This window comes from Pelodiscus sinensis, chromosome 24 (assembly GCF_049634645.1).
Source record: "Pelodiscus sinensis isolate JC-2024 chromosome 24, ASM4963464v1, whole genome shotgun sequence".
In the NCBI taxonomy this organism is placed as follows: Eukaryota; Metazoa; Chordata; order Testudines; family Trionychidae; genus Pelodiscus; species Pelodiscus sinensis.
In genome coordinates, this window is record NC_134734.1 from 10690809 (window position 1) to 10709257 (window position 18449).

The 18449-nt window shown below is 57.3% G+C and overlaps 1 protein-coding gene across 2 annotated transcripts; it reads right to left on the reverse strand.

The window, feature by feature from the left end:
- Positions 1 to 505: 505 nt before the first annotated feature.
- KCNAB3 (potassium voltage-gated channel subfamily A regulatory beta subunit 3) lies at positions 506 to 17521 on the reverse strand. Of its 2 annotated transcripts, XM_075908192.1 has the most exons (15): positions 8711 to 17521; positions 7692 to 7735; positions 7519 to 7556; positions 7318 to 7397; positions 7051 to 7095; positions 6887 to 6931; positions 6562 to 6605; positions 6115 to 6201; positions 5924 to 5959; positions 4688 to 4773; positions 4446 to 4566; positions 4133 to 4227; positions 3469 to 3589; positions 3175 to 3263; positions 506 to 3000 (listed from the first exon to the last, which is right to left on the reverse strand). In XM_075908192.1, the coding sequence occupies exons 1-15, from the start codon at positions 8950 to 8952 to the stop codon at positions 2911 to 2913; spliced, it is 1263 nt and encodes a 420-aa protein (XP_075764307.1). In that variant the 5' UTR covers positions 8953 to 17521; the 3' UTR covers positions 506 to 2910. The 2 variants fall into 2 exon arrangements, with proteins under 2 accessions (XP_075764307.1, XP_075764308.1); XM_075908193.1 differs by lacking the exon at positions 5924 to 5959.
- Between the last annotated feature and the right edge of the window lie 928 nt (positions 17522 to 18449).

The following is an 18449-nucleotide window of genomic DNA, read 5'->3' on the forward strand; positions in this document are numbered from 1 at the left end:
AGCTGTGTTTAAAGTGGATGTGCAATCTAGGCCTGATCGATTTGTGCTCTACCTGGCACTTTTCCATGTGCTGCCCAAGTGCTGAGGGTTCCCAGGGGATGAGGCAGGAACACCTGGTCTCTGTGGGGCTGGGAGGGACCAAATTCACCAAGGCTCCATTTAGCCTGGGGATTGGGCTGAAACCAGGCAGTGGTGGGGGAAGCATTGTGAAAGACAAATTGCACAGTTTGTGTGTGTGTGTGTGGGGGGGGGGGGTTGGATAGGTGAAACAGAAAAGATGGTGCAGCTGGTTATATAGGGACCCATTCTCGGCACTGAGTTATAGCCAGCTCTGGGACAGGGCTGCTGGTTACACAGGGACCCCTCACTCAGTGCTGAGATGCAGCTCCCTCCAGCAGGGTGGCTGGTTATACAAGGACTCTTAACCTGGCCCCTGTAGCCCCTCAGTGCTTGCTGCCCCCTGGTGGTCATGTGGAAGAAGGCAGGAGACACCAGACTCGGTGTGTTGCTTTACTGATTTATTATTGTCCTGTTTACATTTCAGCCTTCTGAAAAGAGCGACGCTTCCACAGCCGAACCTTGGAGAGCTCTAGGGCGAACCATGGCTAAGGGTCTCTGTGTAGTGTGAGACTGTAGTGCAGTTGCAGTGTCATGGGGAGGGCATAGAATGACCTGCAATGCACTGCATCATGCTGGTGGAGGGCAGTATAGCTCGGGGATAGACCCACAACTGAGCCCCACCCCCAGCTCTGCCCTGTACTTCTGACTTGCAGCCGCTGCTAGCCCAGCCCTGAGCTCCCCCTCTTGCCCCTCACTCCGAACTCTTGGTCCCCTGCTAGGCCAGTCCTGTGGTGCCCCTCGCTCCTGACCTGTAGCACCTCAGCTATTTCAAGCTCTGGGCTATTCTAAGCTCCTATCACACACTACTGCAGAACAAGGGCAGAAAGCTCCATTCAGCTACAGAACCTGCCTTTGAAGGGGCTCGGTAGGAACAGTGCAGACTGTGGCTAAGGTCACATAGTGTGTCAGCCATTGGCTAGGAACACAACCCAATAGTTCTGGTCCCCAGCCCCCACTCTCTGACCACCAGCCCCTACTCCCATCTCAGAGCCAGGGAAGAGAATCCAGGAGTCCTGACTCCCAGCCCCCCTGCAGTAACCCACCAGCCCCCACTGCCATCTCTTGGTCCTTGGATTTCCATCCCTTCCTCCAATTCTTCTACCTATTTGGTGGAATCCTAAGAACAATGTCCCCCTACTGGCTGTTGGGGGTATTGCAAGTTCGCATAGAGTCTGAGTCACAAAGATCCAGTTCAAAGTGGGGAAAGGAAAAGCACTCAGACCCTGGGTCACAGGTGGGGCAACTGCCTGCCTGTCTCAGCTGGAGCAGCCCCAAGGGAGTCAGTGCCAGGCTATGTTTACAGGTAGAGTTACAGCAGGACGCTCCCCAGCTGTTCCCCTGAGCAGGTGAGAGATCAGCTCCCATTCAGTACATAGAAGCAGCCCTCTCTGGGACAGGGCAGCGGGTTACACAGGAAGCCCTTGCATGACCCGGAGATGCAGCCTCCTCTGGGGTGGAGCATCTGGTTACATGGGGTCTCCTTGCATGGTGCTGAGATGCAGCCACTGCTGGGGTAGGGCAGCTGGTTATACAGGGACCAGATATTGAAATGCAGCCACCTCTGGAGCAGGTCATGGCCTCTGCTTAACAACTGCATGCAACTTTATGAGAACATGGGCCAGAAAGCAAAGGATAAAACCCATGGGTCCTCTGCTCCCTTTTCTCTGGGTTTGTCCTGGCTGTGGCCAAGTTGCCCTCTCCAGAGAGAACTCCCCTGGAAGCGTCGCTCTCACAGCTGTACAAAGTCACCCAACCAGAGGACAGGGACTATCTGTGCAGCTACCATCTGTCTGTCCAGAAGCAGGATTGTGCAAAAGCAGGGAGGGGGGAATTCCTGGATGGGGGGGCTTGTAGCCTCCCGTGCTCCCCATCCCTTGCTGGAGCATTATTGCTATAGGAAGAGCTGGCTCAGAATGATTGATGGTTTTTTGTTGTTGTTCATTTAAAGCAGAGAAAGAAATTAAAGTGGAAAGCGAGACATCCCAGGGAGGGGTGTGCATTGATCTGTATCCTTCTGCCACTATGAATGGGGAAGAAAAATAGTTCCCAGAGGGAATTCCATGTGTCCCCAGCAGGGGGTGCCAGAGAGTTGGGACAGAGCAGGCCCACGTAATAGCCATATTGGTGGGTGCTCAGGGAAGTCCCTTGCTGTTCTCCACGCCAGCAGCCTTCCCCTGCAGCCAGGGTCTGTCCCTGATCCTTCTCCCTTGCACAATGCCTGCCTCCCATTATTGGGTCCCCTTGGCCTTTGCACCCCCACTCGAGGCCTCACTCCTGCAAGGTCCTCATGGTCCCTCTGATCGTGCTAAGAGATGGACAAAAAACTGAAAACCAAAATCAGCAAAACGGCTGAACCAGCAGAGGCCGCCAGCGGCACTGAGCAAGGTCGTGCATCGCTAATTAACGAGGGTTTGTTAGAATGATAAATTAATCCCATGGTTGACAGCCCATGCCTCTGTCTGAGGTGGTGGCCTGTCCCTTTAAAAACAGGAGCATGAATCTTGCAGGAGGCGAAGCAGCAGGCGAGATCCGGTGCGTAAGCTGACGGGGAGAGCAGAGCTTGTTGCCCGCCAACCCCTTGGCTCATGCCCGCAGCAGCGATCAGTAGAAGCAGCAGCCAGGCGGAGGGTGGAGGGATCCGGCCCCACCCCTTCTGTGGAAGGATACATGTGACAGGGTCATGCGCGAAGCGGCTCCTCCTCCCTGGTGGCAGGGTGGGGCAGGATGGGGCGGAGGGATACGCAGTCCAGTGGGACACAAGCGTGCATAGTCCCGGGCGCCGATGTGTCCCTACGCCCGGGACTCTTTTTTTGTATTGGGCTTGTTGCCTAGGAGGGCATCAATTTCTTGAATGATGGATGGGGTCAGCTGGGCCAGCACCTGCCAAGAGAGGGTGGGGGTGAGACCCCTTAGCCCAGGCCCTCCCTTCCTGCCAAAAAGGAACCCAAGAATCCAGGCTCCCAGCCCACCCCCACTCTCACCCCTATTCTGTGCTCCTCCAGAGCCAGAGAGAACCCAGGAGTCCAGGATGCAAGGCATGGGAGGGATGCTCACCTGGATGGCTCCAAGGTTTTCGATCAGCTGATCGGCGCTGGACACCCCAAGCAGGACAGAGCTGACACCCTCAGAGCGCAGGCACCATGCTGAGAGGCAGAGATTGGGGGGAATCAGTCCAAGAGTGCCTCTTGCTGAACCCCCACCCTGCTCCCTGCCCCACAGTGCTGCCCTGGGGCAAGTCCTGCCTGCCAGGGGAGAGCGACCCCTGCTGAGCTCCTGCCCCACAACACCCCCTGATGCTGCTGTAGGGAGAGCACCTCCTGCTGAGCCTCTGTCTCACAGCCCCCTCACCAATTGCCAGCTGGGCCACAGTGCAGCCAAGACGCTCGGTGATGGGCTGCAGTTCTTTGATCTTGGCCTGCTGCTTCCTGCCATCCTCGCTCTGCAGCTTCTCCTTCAACCATTGGTAGCCCTGAGGGCAGAGCATCAGGGAAAGTCAGGGATACTGGTGGGGAAGTCAGAAGTGCTGGGGGGGAGGGTTAGAAGGAACCCAGATGGGGGCGCTGGGGCAGTAAGGCGGGTGGGGGATTGATAGAAGGGGCCTCCATTGGGTATTGGGGACATAGAAGTAAAGGGGCTTGGCAGGGCTCAGTGTCCTGGCAGGGCAGGTGACAGGGTACAGGCAGGTCAGGGTACCAGCAGGGCATGAAGGGAGACATGGGGTGGGAACGGGTCCTGCCAGGGCATGAAGGGGGAAGTACGGGGGAGAGTCAGAGTCTCAAGGTCCTGGCAGGGTGTGCGTGTGTGGGAGTATGGGGAAGTAGGGTCCCAGCAGGGCATGTTTGGGAGAGTATGGATGGGGTCAAGATCCTGGCAGGGTATAAAGAAAGTATGGGAGGATCAGGACCTTAGGGTCCCAGCAGGGCGTAAAGGGATGTATGGGGGAAGGTCAGGGTCCTAGTAGGGCACGAAGGGGCCAGGGAAGGAACACGGGGAGAGATGGGGCTCCTCATACCTTGATGGCTGCCCGGCAGTTCTCAGGGACTCGCTCTTCATACTTGCCAGTGATGAGGCCACAGGCTAAGGGGGACCAGGTGACGGCGCCCACTCCTGGGGGGGGTGAGCAGAAAGAACAGGTCCCAGCAGGGCAAGAGGGGGCCCTTCACCCCACAGATCCCCTGCCCCAAAAGGTCCCAACATCCCCCCAATGGCCTGCCCCATGGATCCCCCTCCTCCCATAGCCCTGCCTGCCCCAGCTCCCCTCTGCCCTATACCCCCCCACCCCATAGACACCCTATCCTCACCCCCACTCCATTGCAGGTACCCACCAATCTTATGGTAGAGCTCCGGGAGCTGGGTCTCCACCTTGTCGCGGTGGAACATGTGGTACTCTGCTTGCTCACACACTGGTGGGATGAGGTTGAACTGCCGGGCCACTGAGTACGCCTCCTGCGGGCAGGGGTGGGGGTGAGATGCATGGGGTAGCTCTTGCACCAGGCCTGGCCAGCCTCCCACTGCCTCCCTCTGCCAAACTGAGGGCTTCCTCTGGCCCCCCAACAGGATCACTCACCATGATCTCCATGGCACTCCAGCGTGAGGTGCCCCAGTACATGGCCATGCCCTGGTTGATGACGTAGGTCATGGCCCGCACAATCTCTGGGAACGGTGGGGGGAGGGAACAGGAGAGACAGGTCAGCCAAAGATCCCCTGCTATTCTCCCACTCTGCATCCCCACCTGTTCAAGAGGCAGGACTTGAGTCCCACTCAGTCACCATATTCACTCTGAACTCTACTGATGGCAGGCTACTGCCCTTGCAGAGACATGACCCACTGCTGCTTGCATAATGCTAATGCTGAACCTTACCAATGGGGGTGCAGGGCAATAAGTGTGTTACTGCAACCACCCACCGCCTATGTAAGAGGGAGTGTTAACTCAGAACCCTGCTGATGGTAGATTCCAGCTCTGACAGAGACTCAATCTGCAACAGCTTACATGGTGTTAACACTGAACTCTACCGAAGGTAACTGTTAGCCCTATCTGCAAGACAGCTGCACTACAGGCCCTCCCCATATAACAGTGAGTGTTCATTCTCAAGTCCACTAATGCCATGTTTCAGCCGCACCTGTGGAAAAATGGCTCCGTCAGACCTACAACCTGCTGGCAGTGATCCCATAGGAATGTTAAGCCTGGCCCCTACCAATGGGAAAGTACATCTGAATCATGCTGACAGAAACAAGGCTGGTACCATTTAGCTCAATAGACTGTTGACTCTGAACCCTACTGATGAACACACACCCCATCTCCACCCCCAAAAACATTACTTTACGAGCTGACAGCCCTCTGCATGGACACATAGTACAAATCCCACCTTTTCAGGTAGAGTCCTATAACCCACATCAATCCAGTGGGGAGATCTCTACAAACACGTCTGGATTGATGTGGGTCAGGGGGCTATAAGGTTATATGGAGTAGGTTTCTACAGGGCAGGGGCTACAGGGTTTCTAATCTACAGGGTCTATGTGGGGTTTGTGAGTGATTCAGGGTTCTATGGGTTGTGGGGTTTCAGTGATCTCTATCCTATGAGGCTGGGCGTATGTGGTTTGGGGGTCTATGGGTATTCAGGAGGGTCTCTGCCCTACCGAGTATTCAGGAGGGTCTATGGAGTGGTTCAGGGAGTATATGGGTTTTGGAAAGAGCTATACAAGTTTGGGGGGACTCTAGCCTATAGGACTGGGTCTATGGGGCTGTGGAGGGATTCCATGGGGTAGGGATCTATGTGGGTTTAGGGGGGTGTTGCTCCAGTACCTTCCAGAAGCAGTAGGCGGAAGTTGGGGTCATACTCTGCAGGGGAGGAAGCAGATAGAGGTGAGCAGGGCTATGGGAAGCCCCCATCTGCCCCACAACTCCTCCATGAGATATCCTGGGGGGAGGGCTCTCAGTGCCAGGGTGGGGATGCCCCAGGAGGGCAGTGCTGGAGGGACAGGGGCAGAAATTACCTTCCATGGGGCTGTTGGCATCCATGCGGTTGGCAAAGATGATATCCACGTAGTCCAGCTGCAACCGCTCCAGTGACCCTTTCAGCCCTGGGGGTGTGGGCAGGGTGGGGTCAGTTGGGGGGCACTGAGATTCCCCCCTGGCTTGGCACCCTGAATCCTGCCACGGCACCCTGAATCCTGCCACATCCTCCCAGGTCCCTCCCTCCTGGGCCAGGTGCCCCCCAAGCTGTCCCCTCCTCCCCTCAGCACCCCCCACCTGCTCAGCCATCCCCAAATTCTGACAGCCCCCCACACCATCTCCCCGGCAAACCCAAACCTGCCCCATCTCCCCTCCTGCTGACTCCTCCCCTCAGCTCTGCCCCCAGCAGCTCAAATCCTGCCCCACTGCTTCCTCTTCTCCCCCTTCACCCCACCCAATCCCACTGTGGTCCCCGCCTGTCATCTCACCCTCGATTATGTGTTTCCTGGAGAGGCCCCGCTCTGTCTCTGCCCTGGGAAGAAAGAGATTGAGATGGGGGGAGGGGGAGCATCCCTTCAGTGTCCAGCTGCTGGCTCTCAGGGCCCAAGGCCACTCCAGAACACCCCTCCTCCTGCCATATTGGGCGGAGACCAGGAAAACATCTCATTGACAAACTGACACCCCCTAGAGGGGACAGGCCCCATTCCCTATAAGCCAGCCAGTCCCTGCCCTGGGGCCAAATGGGAGCCAAGGCCCCCTAGAGGGGACAGGCTCGGTGCTGATTCCCCACCCCATGGCATTCCGAGTACTCACTGGCCGCCCCAGTAGATCTTGGTGGTGATGACGTAGCTGGATCGTCTGGGGGAGCAGAGGACAGCTGGTTAGATGGGCAATGGTATCGGGACCCTAGCCCAGCCCCACTGGCCCTGCTCCCCAGTCCTCCCACCCTGCTCCCTCTGCCCCATAGTGCCCGTTACCTCCAGCCTTTGCTCCTCAGGATGTTTCCCAGGGTTTTTTCTGCCCTGAAAAGAAGAGGGAGGGGGAAAAAGCCAACCAAATAGATAAAAGAGAAAATAGAGAAACAAGAGGAGGGTGCCTGCCCTCCCCCAGAGCACTGCACACCCTAGACAGGGATCCTGGGTTCTCCTCTACCAGGGGAGGGTAGTGGGGGCTGGTGGGTTAGAGCAGGGGTGCTGGGAGGCAGGATACTTGGGTTTTCCCCTGGCGGAGGAGGGGACACCTACTTGCCGGAAGCGTAGACCTCGGCCGTGTCAAAGAGGTTGACCCCACTCTCGTAGGCGATAGTGAGCACGTTTTCTGCCATCTGGGGATGCAGAGAGTGGAGTCAGCAGACCCACAGCTCCCCACCCCTCCCACACCTGTGTCAGATCCCCCCCATCATTACAGTCAGGATCCCTCAGGGACCCACAGCTCTCCAAGCTTACCTCATCTGAGATCTGGGAACCAAATGTCACCCAGGTGCCTGTGGGGAGAAAATCAGCAACATGAGCTGGAGCCAAGAGAGGGCAGGATAGGACTCCTCTAACTCCTCCAGTCTGTGCCCTCCCAAGCACCCTGTAGTCCCATTGTGATCCACCCATGTGACCCAGAAACTCACCCAGCCCGAGGCAGGACACACGGAGCCCAGATTTACCCAGATTTCTGCAAAAGAAGGAGAACAATGGAACAGGCAGTTACACAGGCACCCCAGCACTGCTAATGCTCTTCAGTTACACAGAGCCCTGCTCCAGAGGTGGCTGTGAGGTGTCCCTGTGTAACCAGCTACCCTGGCACCTTCTCTAGATGTGACTGTACCTCAGCGCTAGGTGAGGGGTGCCTGTGTGACCAGCCACCCCATCCCAGAGGTGGCTGCATCTCACCATCAGGCAAGGAATCCCTTAGTAACTGGCCGCCTCATCCCAGATGTGGCTGCATATCAGTGCTGAATGACAGGCCCCATATATGCAGCAGATACATGTTTTCTGGTATCCCAGCCTCCCCAGGACTGTGGGTCACTCCCTGTGGCCCAGAGGCCTGGGGTCAGCCTATGATGCCTTTTTGGGGTATAGGCTGGGTTAAATTTCATAGCTATTTATAGTCCTTTCTTGCTGACTGTGGCTGTTTTATGCTGCCCAAGCCAGAGTCAACCAGGCTGGCTCAAGGGATGGGATCTGGGCATGTCTGGCAGGAGCTGTGAGGGAAAACTGAGGCACTGACCACAACGACAGGCCATGCCAGAGAGCTAAACCCCACTTCCCTCCCAGAGCCAGGGAGAAAACCCAGGAGTCCTGGCTCCCAGGCCCCTGCTCTAACCACTGGTCCTGACTCCCCTCCCAGAGCAAGGGAGAGAACCCAGGAGTCCTAGCTCCCAGCCCCCCTGTTCTAACCACTGGTCCTGACTCCCCTCCCAGAGCCAGGGAGAGAACCCAGGAGTCCTAGCTCCCAGCCCCCCCTGCTCTAACCACTAGCTCTGACTACCCTCCCAGAGTTGAGGAGATAACCCAGGAGTCCTGGCGCCAGCCTCGCCTGCTCTAAGCACTGACACAGGTAATTTTATCATTCTCAATATTCCCCTCTGAACAGACTCCTATCCTCAGAATCCCCCCAACTCACTCCCCCACCCCCCAACCAGCCTACCTGTATTTCATGCCGGTGGCCAGCCCCGTGGACTCACGCAGCAAGAAGGCGATGTGGGGCAAGTTCTGGCCCGGAGCCCGGAGGCCCCCTGCCGCCGCCAGCCCCCGGGCTCCCTTAGGGAGCTGGTGCCCTCCATTGCCTGGTCCCCCCGGGGCCGGGGCCCCCCGGCCCCCCGTACAAAGCCGCTCCTCTGTGCTGCGGCTCCGCAGGTTTTGCTCGGTGCAGGCGATGGAGACTTGCATGACTCAGCGGCGGGGAGGGGGGGCCGGGACCCCCGGGGATACCGGCTCTTTGTGTTAGGGTGAATGCAGCCCCCCCCCCCCCGTTCCTGCCCGGACTGAGGCAACCGGGAACCTGGGATGGGGATGAGTGTAGAGGTCCGTGGCAGTGCTGGGGTGTGAGAGCTCGGGGGAGCGGGATCTGCGGGTAAGTGGGAGAGACAAAGAGGGGTCCCCCCTAGTCCCGGAGGGTCCGTTGCACGGTGCGGAGCAGCCTCGTCTCATTAGCATAACAGGCTCCGCCCACTGGTCCAGGGCAAGGGATGGTGGGAGGGAAGCAGCGAGATTTGCGGCTCTGGGATGGGAGGGGGTCAGTGGCTGGGAGCCGGGACTCCTGGGAGGGGCGTGGAGGCTGGTGACTTAGCGCGGGGGTGGGGGTGCGACTGGGAGGCAGGACGCCTGGGCTCGCCCCCTGGTTCTAGAGAGACTGGGTGTTAGGGTGGGGGAGGGATTGAGCCAGGACACCTGGGTTCCATAGTAAACTGAGGCCTCTCGCTCCTGCGGTTTGCCTCCGCTATCTGAACAGACCCCCCCCCCCCCCCCGCCCCAGGGGGAAGGGCGCTGTTCTGAGAGCCATGGTGACTATTAACGGGTCCAAACCTCGGGGTACCCCCGCTAATGCGCCAGTGGGGGGGAGAGGGAGGCGCTGCTGCTGTGAAGGACAGATTCTCCCCCCCCCGCAGTGTGTACGGCGAGGGGTGGATGCCCCTCCCAGCCCGGCGCTGAGCGAGGGGTCCTGGGTCCTGTAAGTAAGATCAGGCAGGTGGCCAATGGGCACTGCAGGGTGTGTGCGGGGCGGGCAAGGGGGCGACAAGAACTGACTGGGAAGAGGGGAGGATAGAGATGGGGGAACAGGGCAGCCCCCCCCATTGCGAGGGGCCCGGAAAGGAGCTGGCTTAGCTTGCCCCCTGCTGGGCTTGGAGGGCAGAGCAGCTCTTCCCCTCCGCACCATCAGCCTCTCCTACTCCACAGGGCCCCCTCTCTGGGCTGGGATGTAAAGGGTACGGTGCGGGGGGCAGCCAGGACACCTGGGTTCTCTCCCCCGCTTCGGGAGGGGAATGGGGACAGATGGGTTAGAGGGCGGGGGAAGGGAGCCAGGGTGTTCCAAGGCGTGGGGGAAGGGCTGGGGTTGGAACCAGAGGCCTTGCAGACCCATTAGGACTCCCCACAGTCGGGGGGTTTGGTGGGGGCGGGGGCAACAGGGCTATCCCGCCCCAGAGCGGGTCTTAGAACCGCCAGGTCCGCCTCGCTGCGCATCGGCTGCAGCTGCTCCCGAGGCCACATGGTGGCGCCATTTCCCCATCAACGCCAAAGAGCTCCAACCAGTAGCCCCCACTTCCCTCCCAGAGTCCGGGAGAGAACCCAGGAGTCCTGGCTCCCAGCCCCCCTTTAACCATTAGGCTCCCTCCACACGCATAACCTAGAGAAACAGAAGATGCCCCTCACTCCCAAACCCGCAGCCCTGGCTAGCCCACTCCTGCCCTGCCAGTGCCCCTCACTCCTAACCCACAGCCCCTGGTAGCCCAGCCCTGCCCCACCAGCCTTGCCGATGCCCCTCACTCCTAACCCACATCTCCTGTCAGCCCAGCCCCTGAAGGGCAGGCCATGCCAAGGACAATGGTGGATCCTTGGGGCTGGCACCTTCACTTCATAGCCCTCAGCTGGGGGCTCCCAAAAAGATCCTTGTAGTGGAGCTTGTGAATGTTCATGGCCATATGGACAGCAGAGAAGGACAGCCTGGGCTGGTATGTTAATGTACAGTCTTTGGGAGCAAGGGTGCCAGGGCTCAGAGGGCCAGTGTGTGATGGGGGTTGGGAGAGGCTTTGACAAGGGTCCAGCATCTGCAATATCTGGCTGACACCCTCCCATGCCAGGGCTGTGTCAGCCCCCTATTGCCCACCTGGTCTCCAAGGACAATAGGGGTGGGGTGGAGGAGCCCAGGGGAACCTGTATGCACATATCTGTGCTGAACTGGGACACAGCCTGGGCCAGGTGCATGCTACATGGTCCAGGTGACCTGGGCAGCAGGTAAAATAGGCAAGGGGAGGCATTGCCTTCCCAAAACTGCTCATGCTTTCCCACAGCTGGTGTGATAGCTGGGCTCCCCAGCCACCCAGGAGAGGTGGGACTGTAGCCAGGCTTCTCCACCTCCAAGGGAGGGCAGAGGCCACAGCCCAGCTCTTCAGCTGGCCAGGAAGCATTGGACAGCTGCCCCGGATGCTCCGGCCAGCTGGGAAGGGTGAGGCCATGGCACCTGCTGGGATGGGGACACCAAGAGGGCTGGGGACAGTAACTAGGGTGGGGGCTGGGCTTGACTCCACAGGGGAGGAGGTAGCAGAAGGGGCAGGGGGCTGGGGCTTGCCTTCCCCAGCTGGGCCTTCCACCCATGCTTGGTTGGCTGTTCAGGGTGCCAGAGAGAAGAGGGGTGGAGTGGAGAATGGGAGAAGGGAAAATGGGGGGGGGGGGGACTGAAGGCAGCTCTGAGTAAGCAGTTGTGTTATTGTAGAGTCTCTGGGGGCATTGGGATTCTGTGTATGCATATATTATTGTAGGGTCTCTGTGGGCGCTGGGGCTGGGAATGTGCTATTGTACAGTCTCTGAGGGTGCTGAGGCTGCTTGTGCAACTGTTATTTTAGGGCCTCTGGGCATGCAGGTGTTATTGTAGGATCCCTGGGGGTTCTAGGGCTGTGTGTGCAAATGTGTTAATATAGGGTATCTGGGGGCACTGGGCAGTGTATACAGTTGTTATTGTAGAGTCTCTGAGGGTACTGGAATGGCATCCATGGTTATGTTGTTATAGGGTCTCTGGGGGTGCTGGAACTGGGCATATGGGCGTGTTATTGTAGGGTCTCTGGGGGTGCGGGTGCTAGGCATGTGTGTTATTGTAAGGTGTCTGGGGGTGCTGGAGTTGTGTGGGTGGGTGTATTAGTGTAGGGTTGTGAAGAAGTGGGGATGGTATTCGCTCTGTTCACTTTATGTTGCATGTGCTTTTTACTATCCTGTAGTAACCCCATATGTATGCCTCAGTTTCCCTAGGCACTGCACCAATACCTAGATGGTGATGGGACTTTTGGTGTGAGTTTCTCCCTCAGGTACACAATGGCTGATGGTTTCTGTAACCTGAATCTGGGAGGGGATGTGTGACCAAGTGACACCTTTTGCCCAGGAAACTGGACTGAGGCCAGAGGTGAGGCTGGCTTTAGGGCTGGGGCCAGTTTCTGGGTGTGTGAGTTAGTCTCACAGGCTTGGGGTGCTGTCCAAGATGGGGGGCAGGGCCCTTCACTCTAAGCCTCCTCCCAGGGATGGACTGTGCTGGCTGCTTCTGGTTACTACACTGACAAGTTCTATGTTGTGTCCCTGTCAGTTCATAACCTTCTGTTCTACCTGCTGGCTGAGTCATATCTGATTGTGAATGGGGTGCACGGCCTGGTGACTTCCCACACCTCAGAGACAAGCCTCCAGGGGCATTGGGGCTCAATGCATGGGTGTGTTGTTACAAGGTCCCTCAGGATACTGGGCTGCATGTGCAGGTGTGTGATTGTGGGGTCTCTGGAGGCGCAGGGCTGTGTGTGTGGGTGTGTAATTGTAGGGTCTTGGGGTGCTGGGGTAATATGTTATTGTAGGCTGCCTGGGCGTGCTGCAGTTGTATGGGCAGGTGTCATTGTGTAGTGTCAGGAGGAGCTGGGGGCTGGGCCTGTGAGTGTGCTATTGTTGAGTCTCTGGGGCTGTATGTGCAGGTGTGTTATTGTAGAGTCTCTGGGAAACCCTGGGACTGAGCATGCTCATGTTATTGTAGGGTCTCTCAGGCTGCTGTGGCTGGATTAATGTGATGTTTCGGTGAGCGCTGGGTCTGCTTGTGTGTTATTGTAGGGTCTCTGGGGGTGCTGGGACAGTGAGTGTGGGTGTATTATAGTAGGTTGTCGGGGGAGCTGGGCATGCAAGTGTGTTATTGTAGGAGTTCTGGGGGCATTGGGGCTGCGTGTGTGTTATTGTGAGGTCTCTGGGGCTGGGTGTGTTATTGCACAGTCTGTGAGTACTGGGTTGTGTGTGCAGATGCTCAGCTCCCTGGGCAATCAATCCTGCCTGCTCTTGAAACAGCCTGGTGACATCCTTCAAGTGATCTCCCAGCCCCCCTGCTGTAACCACCAGACAGTACTACCCTACCAAAGCTGGGAGAGAATCCAGGAGTCCTGTCTCCTCACCACCCCCCTTCTCCCAGCGCCAGCTCCAGAGGTGTTTTGATGGGTGGTTATAGCTGCCTGTAGAGGATTATGGGGCCAGTAGGGGCCATAGCGGGGGTGGGAGAGTGGCCCTGCCAACTGGGAGGGAGGGGGGCTGGTGCCAGCATCTGTCTCCCCTGATTAGGCCCTGTGGCAGGAAGGGGAGGACACCAGCTGTTGGGGGCTTCACTCATTTCAACTCAGCCAGGGACAGATTGCGAGGGATTAGCATGGGGTGGGTATTAGGGGCACATGGGGTCTCACACAGTACTGGCCCGGATGGAGGCTTCCCCTAACTCCTGGCCCCCCTGATTTATCACACAAGGCTCCACTCCATCCCAGAGCCAGGGAGAGAACCCAGGAGTTCTGGTTCCCACTGCCACCTGTTCTATGCCACTCCCCACTCAGAGCTGTGAATGCAGGCAGCTGGATTCCTAACATGCCAAGCAGTCTCAGAAACGTATGCACCCTCCCAGATGAATTCTGCAGGGCTCACGTTTGTGGAGGAGATAACAACCTGCTGTTGTGACCAGCTTCCTTCCTCAGCTCACTCAGAAAGGATCTGTGGTGGGGGGTCTAAAGTCTCAAACCCAGCAGGTAAGGGACTATATCATAATGCATAGGAAGAGATAGAGTTAAGGTGAAATAGACATTCTTAACATCCTGCCATCATCCTATTGGGGCATACACAGGAGAAAGAGCTGGAGGTCCCTCGTGGCTTCACTTGTGGCCCCTGGAAATGTGCTGGTCCCTACCCCAACCCCCAAATCTGGCTGCTGTGTGGTGGGGGGGGGGGGGGAGGTATGGGCCAGAGGCCTGTAGAGATTTTGTTTCTCTCCCAGGAATGCCATCTTATACAAATCACCCCAGTTCCTTTGCATAGGGAAGCCTCATTTGCATAGAGCCACTCAGCATGACTTCTGAGGGGGAGAGCACTTCTGGGCAGAGAAATGGGGGAATGAATCACAGCTGCTCCAGGGGACACTACTGAGCATTTGGAACCTGAGCTTGTAGCATGGGGGACCTTGGTATGGGAGAGAGGAATGCGGGGTGCATAGAGTCCATATCATAGAGGGAGCTGTAGTGTGCCTCTGACCTAGGAGGAGCAGGGAGGGGCACAGAGGGGGTGTTTGGTTCTCCTAGATTCCCTCCTGGAACACAGTGCACCCACCATTCAGTGAAGGGAATTTTGAGTCACTCCCAGAAAATTCTGCCCCTCTAAGTCCTGGGTTTGATTTTCCCTATGGGACTGGCTCCAGTGCCAGGGAGCCCCTGGTCATCCAGCCTGTGAGCAGAACAAGGGATCATTGTTCTGCGGAAACTTAACTTCCAGTATCCCCCACCCTGAGTCACACTGGTGCCCCCTTTCTATTTCCCAACTTAGATTCCAGGTCAGTGCCCCCACCTGCACACTCTGGAACTCTGCAGCCAGGATCACCCGTCTCCAATCCCCCACCTCAGCAGGGCTCCCTACCTGTAGCTCATGCCAGTGCGGTTGCCCTGCAGCTCCTCTGCTGGCAGCCCGGCCTCCAGCAAGTAGCTCTCCAGCCGCCTGCGCTCCAGCAGCCGCCGTGCTGCCTCCAGCAGCTGGCCAGGGGTGAGAGCTGGCCCATCTCGGCCCCCGGCGCTGCCCTGGCTGCGTCGCCGCACGCTTTCGCCCCGGCCACCCTTGCCCTTCTTGGTGGCTGGCAGTCCATATAGCTCATCAACGCTCAGCTTGGCTCCGGTCCCACCCCGTCCTGCCGGGCCCAGGGCCCCTCTTGAGGAGCTGGCAAACATGGCCCAGTGTGCCCTGGTGTCTGTGCTTTCTCCTCCGTGCACCCTGGTGTCTGTGTGCTTTCTCTTCTGAGAACTCTGGGATTATTTGCTTTCTCCTCTGGGCACCTTCTCCTCTGTGTGCCCTGGTGCCCGTGTTCCTTCTCCTCCGTACGCCCTGGTGCCCGTGCGCCTTCTCCTCTGTGTGCCCTACTGCCCGTGCGCTTTCTCCTCCATGAGCCCTGGTGCCTGTGCGCCTTCTCCTCCGTGTGCACTGTGTGCTCGGGACACTCTCCCTGCTACTCCCCTCCCCGGGTGGCCACGTGGAGCTGCGGCTTAGCCTGCTTGGCAGGGGGCTGGCCAGCTGCCTCACACAGTCCCTATCCTCATCCCTCATGTGCCCCCTGCCCAGTCTCCCCAGCCCACTCCCTGTCACTGTGTCCCTGTCTAGCCCTCCTCATTAATCTTGCCCCCACAGGGGACACCCCCCAACCCTGCACTTCCCTGTCCTTTGTCCCACATCAGGGAACCCTTGGACAGAAGCAGGGTGATCTTGTCTTCCTCCCCTCCTTACTCGATCCCCTCCCTGTGCCACCGTCTGCTGCCCCCCCATCCAGGGCCATAGGGTCCCTCCTAGGTGAACTTATCGGCCTGCCTGCCACCCTTCTCCTGTCATGGGCATGCCTCAAACCCACATTCCCTGCCCCAATGCAGGGGGCACGGATGGACAGGACAGCTGGTTCTCCCCAGCCCCAATAGATTTTTCCACCAGGCCTCAACAGGCCTTGCGAGTAGGCCCTTGTTCTCACAAGCCTGGAGATTTTTCACAAGAGACTCATGGTTTTCACCAGTAGTCCCCATAAGACCCTTGTGATTTTCATGAGTGTGCTCTGATTCTCACAAGAGGCCAGTGATTTTCACAAGTGACCACTGATGTTTCATGAGCAAGTCCCTCATTCTTGCAAGAGGTCCATGATTTTCACAAATGGGCCCCTGATTTTAACAAGAAACATGAGATTTTCACAAGAGACTGATGATTTTCCACTCGTGCTCTCTGATTATTACAAGAAGCTGGTGATTATTTGGGACACCTCTCTTTCTGAGGCACCATTTTAGACTCACCGAGGGGCCCACCCCTTTCACCCAGCACTGAGCAACTCCCCAGGAAACCCCCTAAAGGTGAGTCACCTACAATCACAAGCATATTATCAACCTAGTCTGGGAGGGGAACTCAGTCCCAGGGACCTTTAGAAGCGACAGCTCCCCCAAATCATCAAGACGGTAGCTTCCTGGAGCAACCAGATTAGCTAAGCTGCTTATAGGAACAGGAGGCCAGAATCCTAGGTTGGCTCAGAGCCGGGGTGGGGGAAGAGGAGGATCTGCCAGGAGTGAGGGGAAAGGGGCTTTGCACTGTGAGGAGTGAGATCACCCTATGGCATGCAGGCACTCTCAGTATGTGGATGAACCAAGGGAATCCCTCTCCCAGAGCCTGATAAGATGGGGGTGACGGGAGGAGCCAGGACTCCTAGGTTCTCCCGTTGGCTTGGGAAAGGAGTGGGGGCCGGTAGGTTAGAGTTGGGGGGCTGGAAGCCAGGGCTCCTGGGTTCTCTCTGTGGCTCTGGGAAGGGAGTGAAGGCTGATGGTTAAAGTTGGAGGGGGATAGGGAATCTAGGACAAACCCTGTGCTCACCACCCATAAGTCCCTGAAGAGCCAGCATGGCCAGGCCGTTCCTGGGAACAGGGGCTGTGTAAGAGGAAGGCTGAGCTGTGGGATCAGAAGGGTTAATGCAGCCAGCCCAGCTGCTGTGGGACTTTCAGGGAATTAAACCACCAGCCTCACGCAAAAAATTAATGCTCAATGCACCCACCCCACACCACCTGGCACTGGATTACACTCCCCCCACCCACAGCACCACAGCTCTGCTTGTACTGGGTGTGCAAAGACGGGCAAGGAAACCCAGAGCCAGGGATTGGATCCAGGAGTCTGGCTCCCTGCTCTAACCACTAGACTCCACAAAGCCTCTGAGGAAATGGAGGAGGGGGAGAGAAGGGGAGGAGAAGGGGTTTAAAGAGGAGGTAGGAAATAGGGCACAGAAGGGCCCAGGAACTGATTCAGAGGCCAGAGCAAGTTCCCAGCCAGAGCTTGACCTACAGCGAGCATCTGCCTCCTCAGGTTTGCTGCTGTGCTCCAGCTTTGGAACAGCTGCTGGCTGGATCTTCCCACCGGGAGGACCAGTGCCGCTGTCCCCTCAGGATCTGGGCCATGGCTCTTTGAGGAAAGGCCAGTCTCCAGCAAGACTGCACAATCTCACTGCTTTCCCACCCCACCTCTGGACCCTGGGGTCACCCAATACAAGCATGGTGAAGGACCTGGCACCATTGGAACATAGGACAGATGGGGGGGGCATGGCTCTGGGAGGGGGCCCTGGAAGCCAGGACTCCTAGGCTATGTCTATACTCACAGCTTCTTGCACAATAGATATGCAAATGAGGCTAGGCACTGAATATCGCTGAGCCTCATTTGCGTACCTCATGAGCCACCATTTTTGCAGAAGAGGCTCTTGCGCCAGAAGGAGATGTCTACACTGCCCCTTCTTGCGCAACAAAAACTCTCTAGCACAATGCCATTTTTCCTGAAAAGCAATCAGCGTAACGGCATTGTGCAAGAGGGCTTTTATTGTGCAAGAAGGGGCAGTGTAGACAGCTCCTTCTGGCACAAGAGCCTCTTCTGCAAAAATGGCGGCTCATGAGGTACACAAATGAGGCTTGGCGATATTCCATGCTTAGCCTCATTTGCATATTTCTGGCACAAGAAGCTGCAAGCGTAGACATAGCCCTAGGTTCTGCACACAGAGAAGTCGGCCATAGCCCTCCCCCAGCGCTGGAACCTGAGCGGCCTGGCAGGGGATTAGTGGAATTATCTCTGCCAGATGGCTCCCCTGCATGGGTAGCATGTACTGCCTTTTAGTGCAAGGTGCCACCACCAGTTGAGCATGGTACCTTCTCCCCCCACATAACGTTATCCTCAGCCAGCCCAGTGTCCTGGCTAGTATAGGGTTCATCCCCTTCACCCTGACAAAATTGCTTTTATTAATGGGAATATCTCTCCCTCCCATGAAATGTGAGCACAGTCCCCGCCCTGGGACCAGGTGGAAGCCAGCATCTCCTAGACTGAAAAGGGCCAAAACAGGACACTTGGGCTGTGCCTACATTGGCAAGATTTTGCGCAAAAGCGGCTGCTTTTGTGCAAAATCTTGCCGTCTGTCTACACTGGCCGCTAGTATTTGCGCAAGAACACTGACGTAATGTACAAAATCAGTGGTTCTTGCGCAAATACTCTGACGCTCCCGCTCAGGGATAAGCCCTCTTGCGCAAGAGGCCAATGTAGTCAGCAATGTTAATTTCTTGTGCAAGAGAGCGTCTACACCGGCACGGATGCTTTTGCGCAAAAGCAAATCTTTTGCACAAAGGCACATGCCAGTATAG

What these genes read in the sequence shown, in the direction of transcription:
- KCNAB3 (XM_075908192.1), bottom strand. Translation starts at nt 8,952, where the DNA reads ATGCAAGTCTCCATCGCCTGCACCGAGCAAAACCTGCGGAGCCGCAGC. An exon ending in CAGGAAACACATAATCGAGG is followed by an intron (nt 6,202 to 6,561) that starts GTGAGATGACAG and finishes CCACACCCCCAG; the next exon opens with GGCTGAAAGGGTCACTGGAG. An exon ending in TGTGGCCCAGCTGGCAATTG is followed by an intron (nt 3,264 to 3,468) that starts GTGAGGGGGCTG and finishes TCTGCCTCTCAG; the next exon opens with CATGGTGCCTGCGCTCTGAG.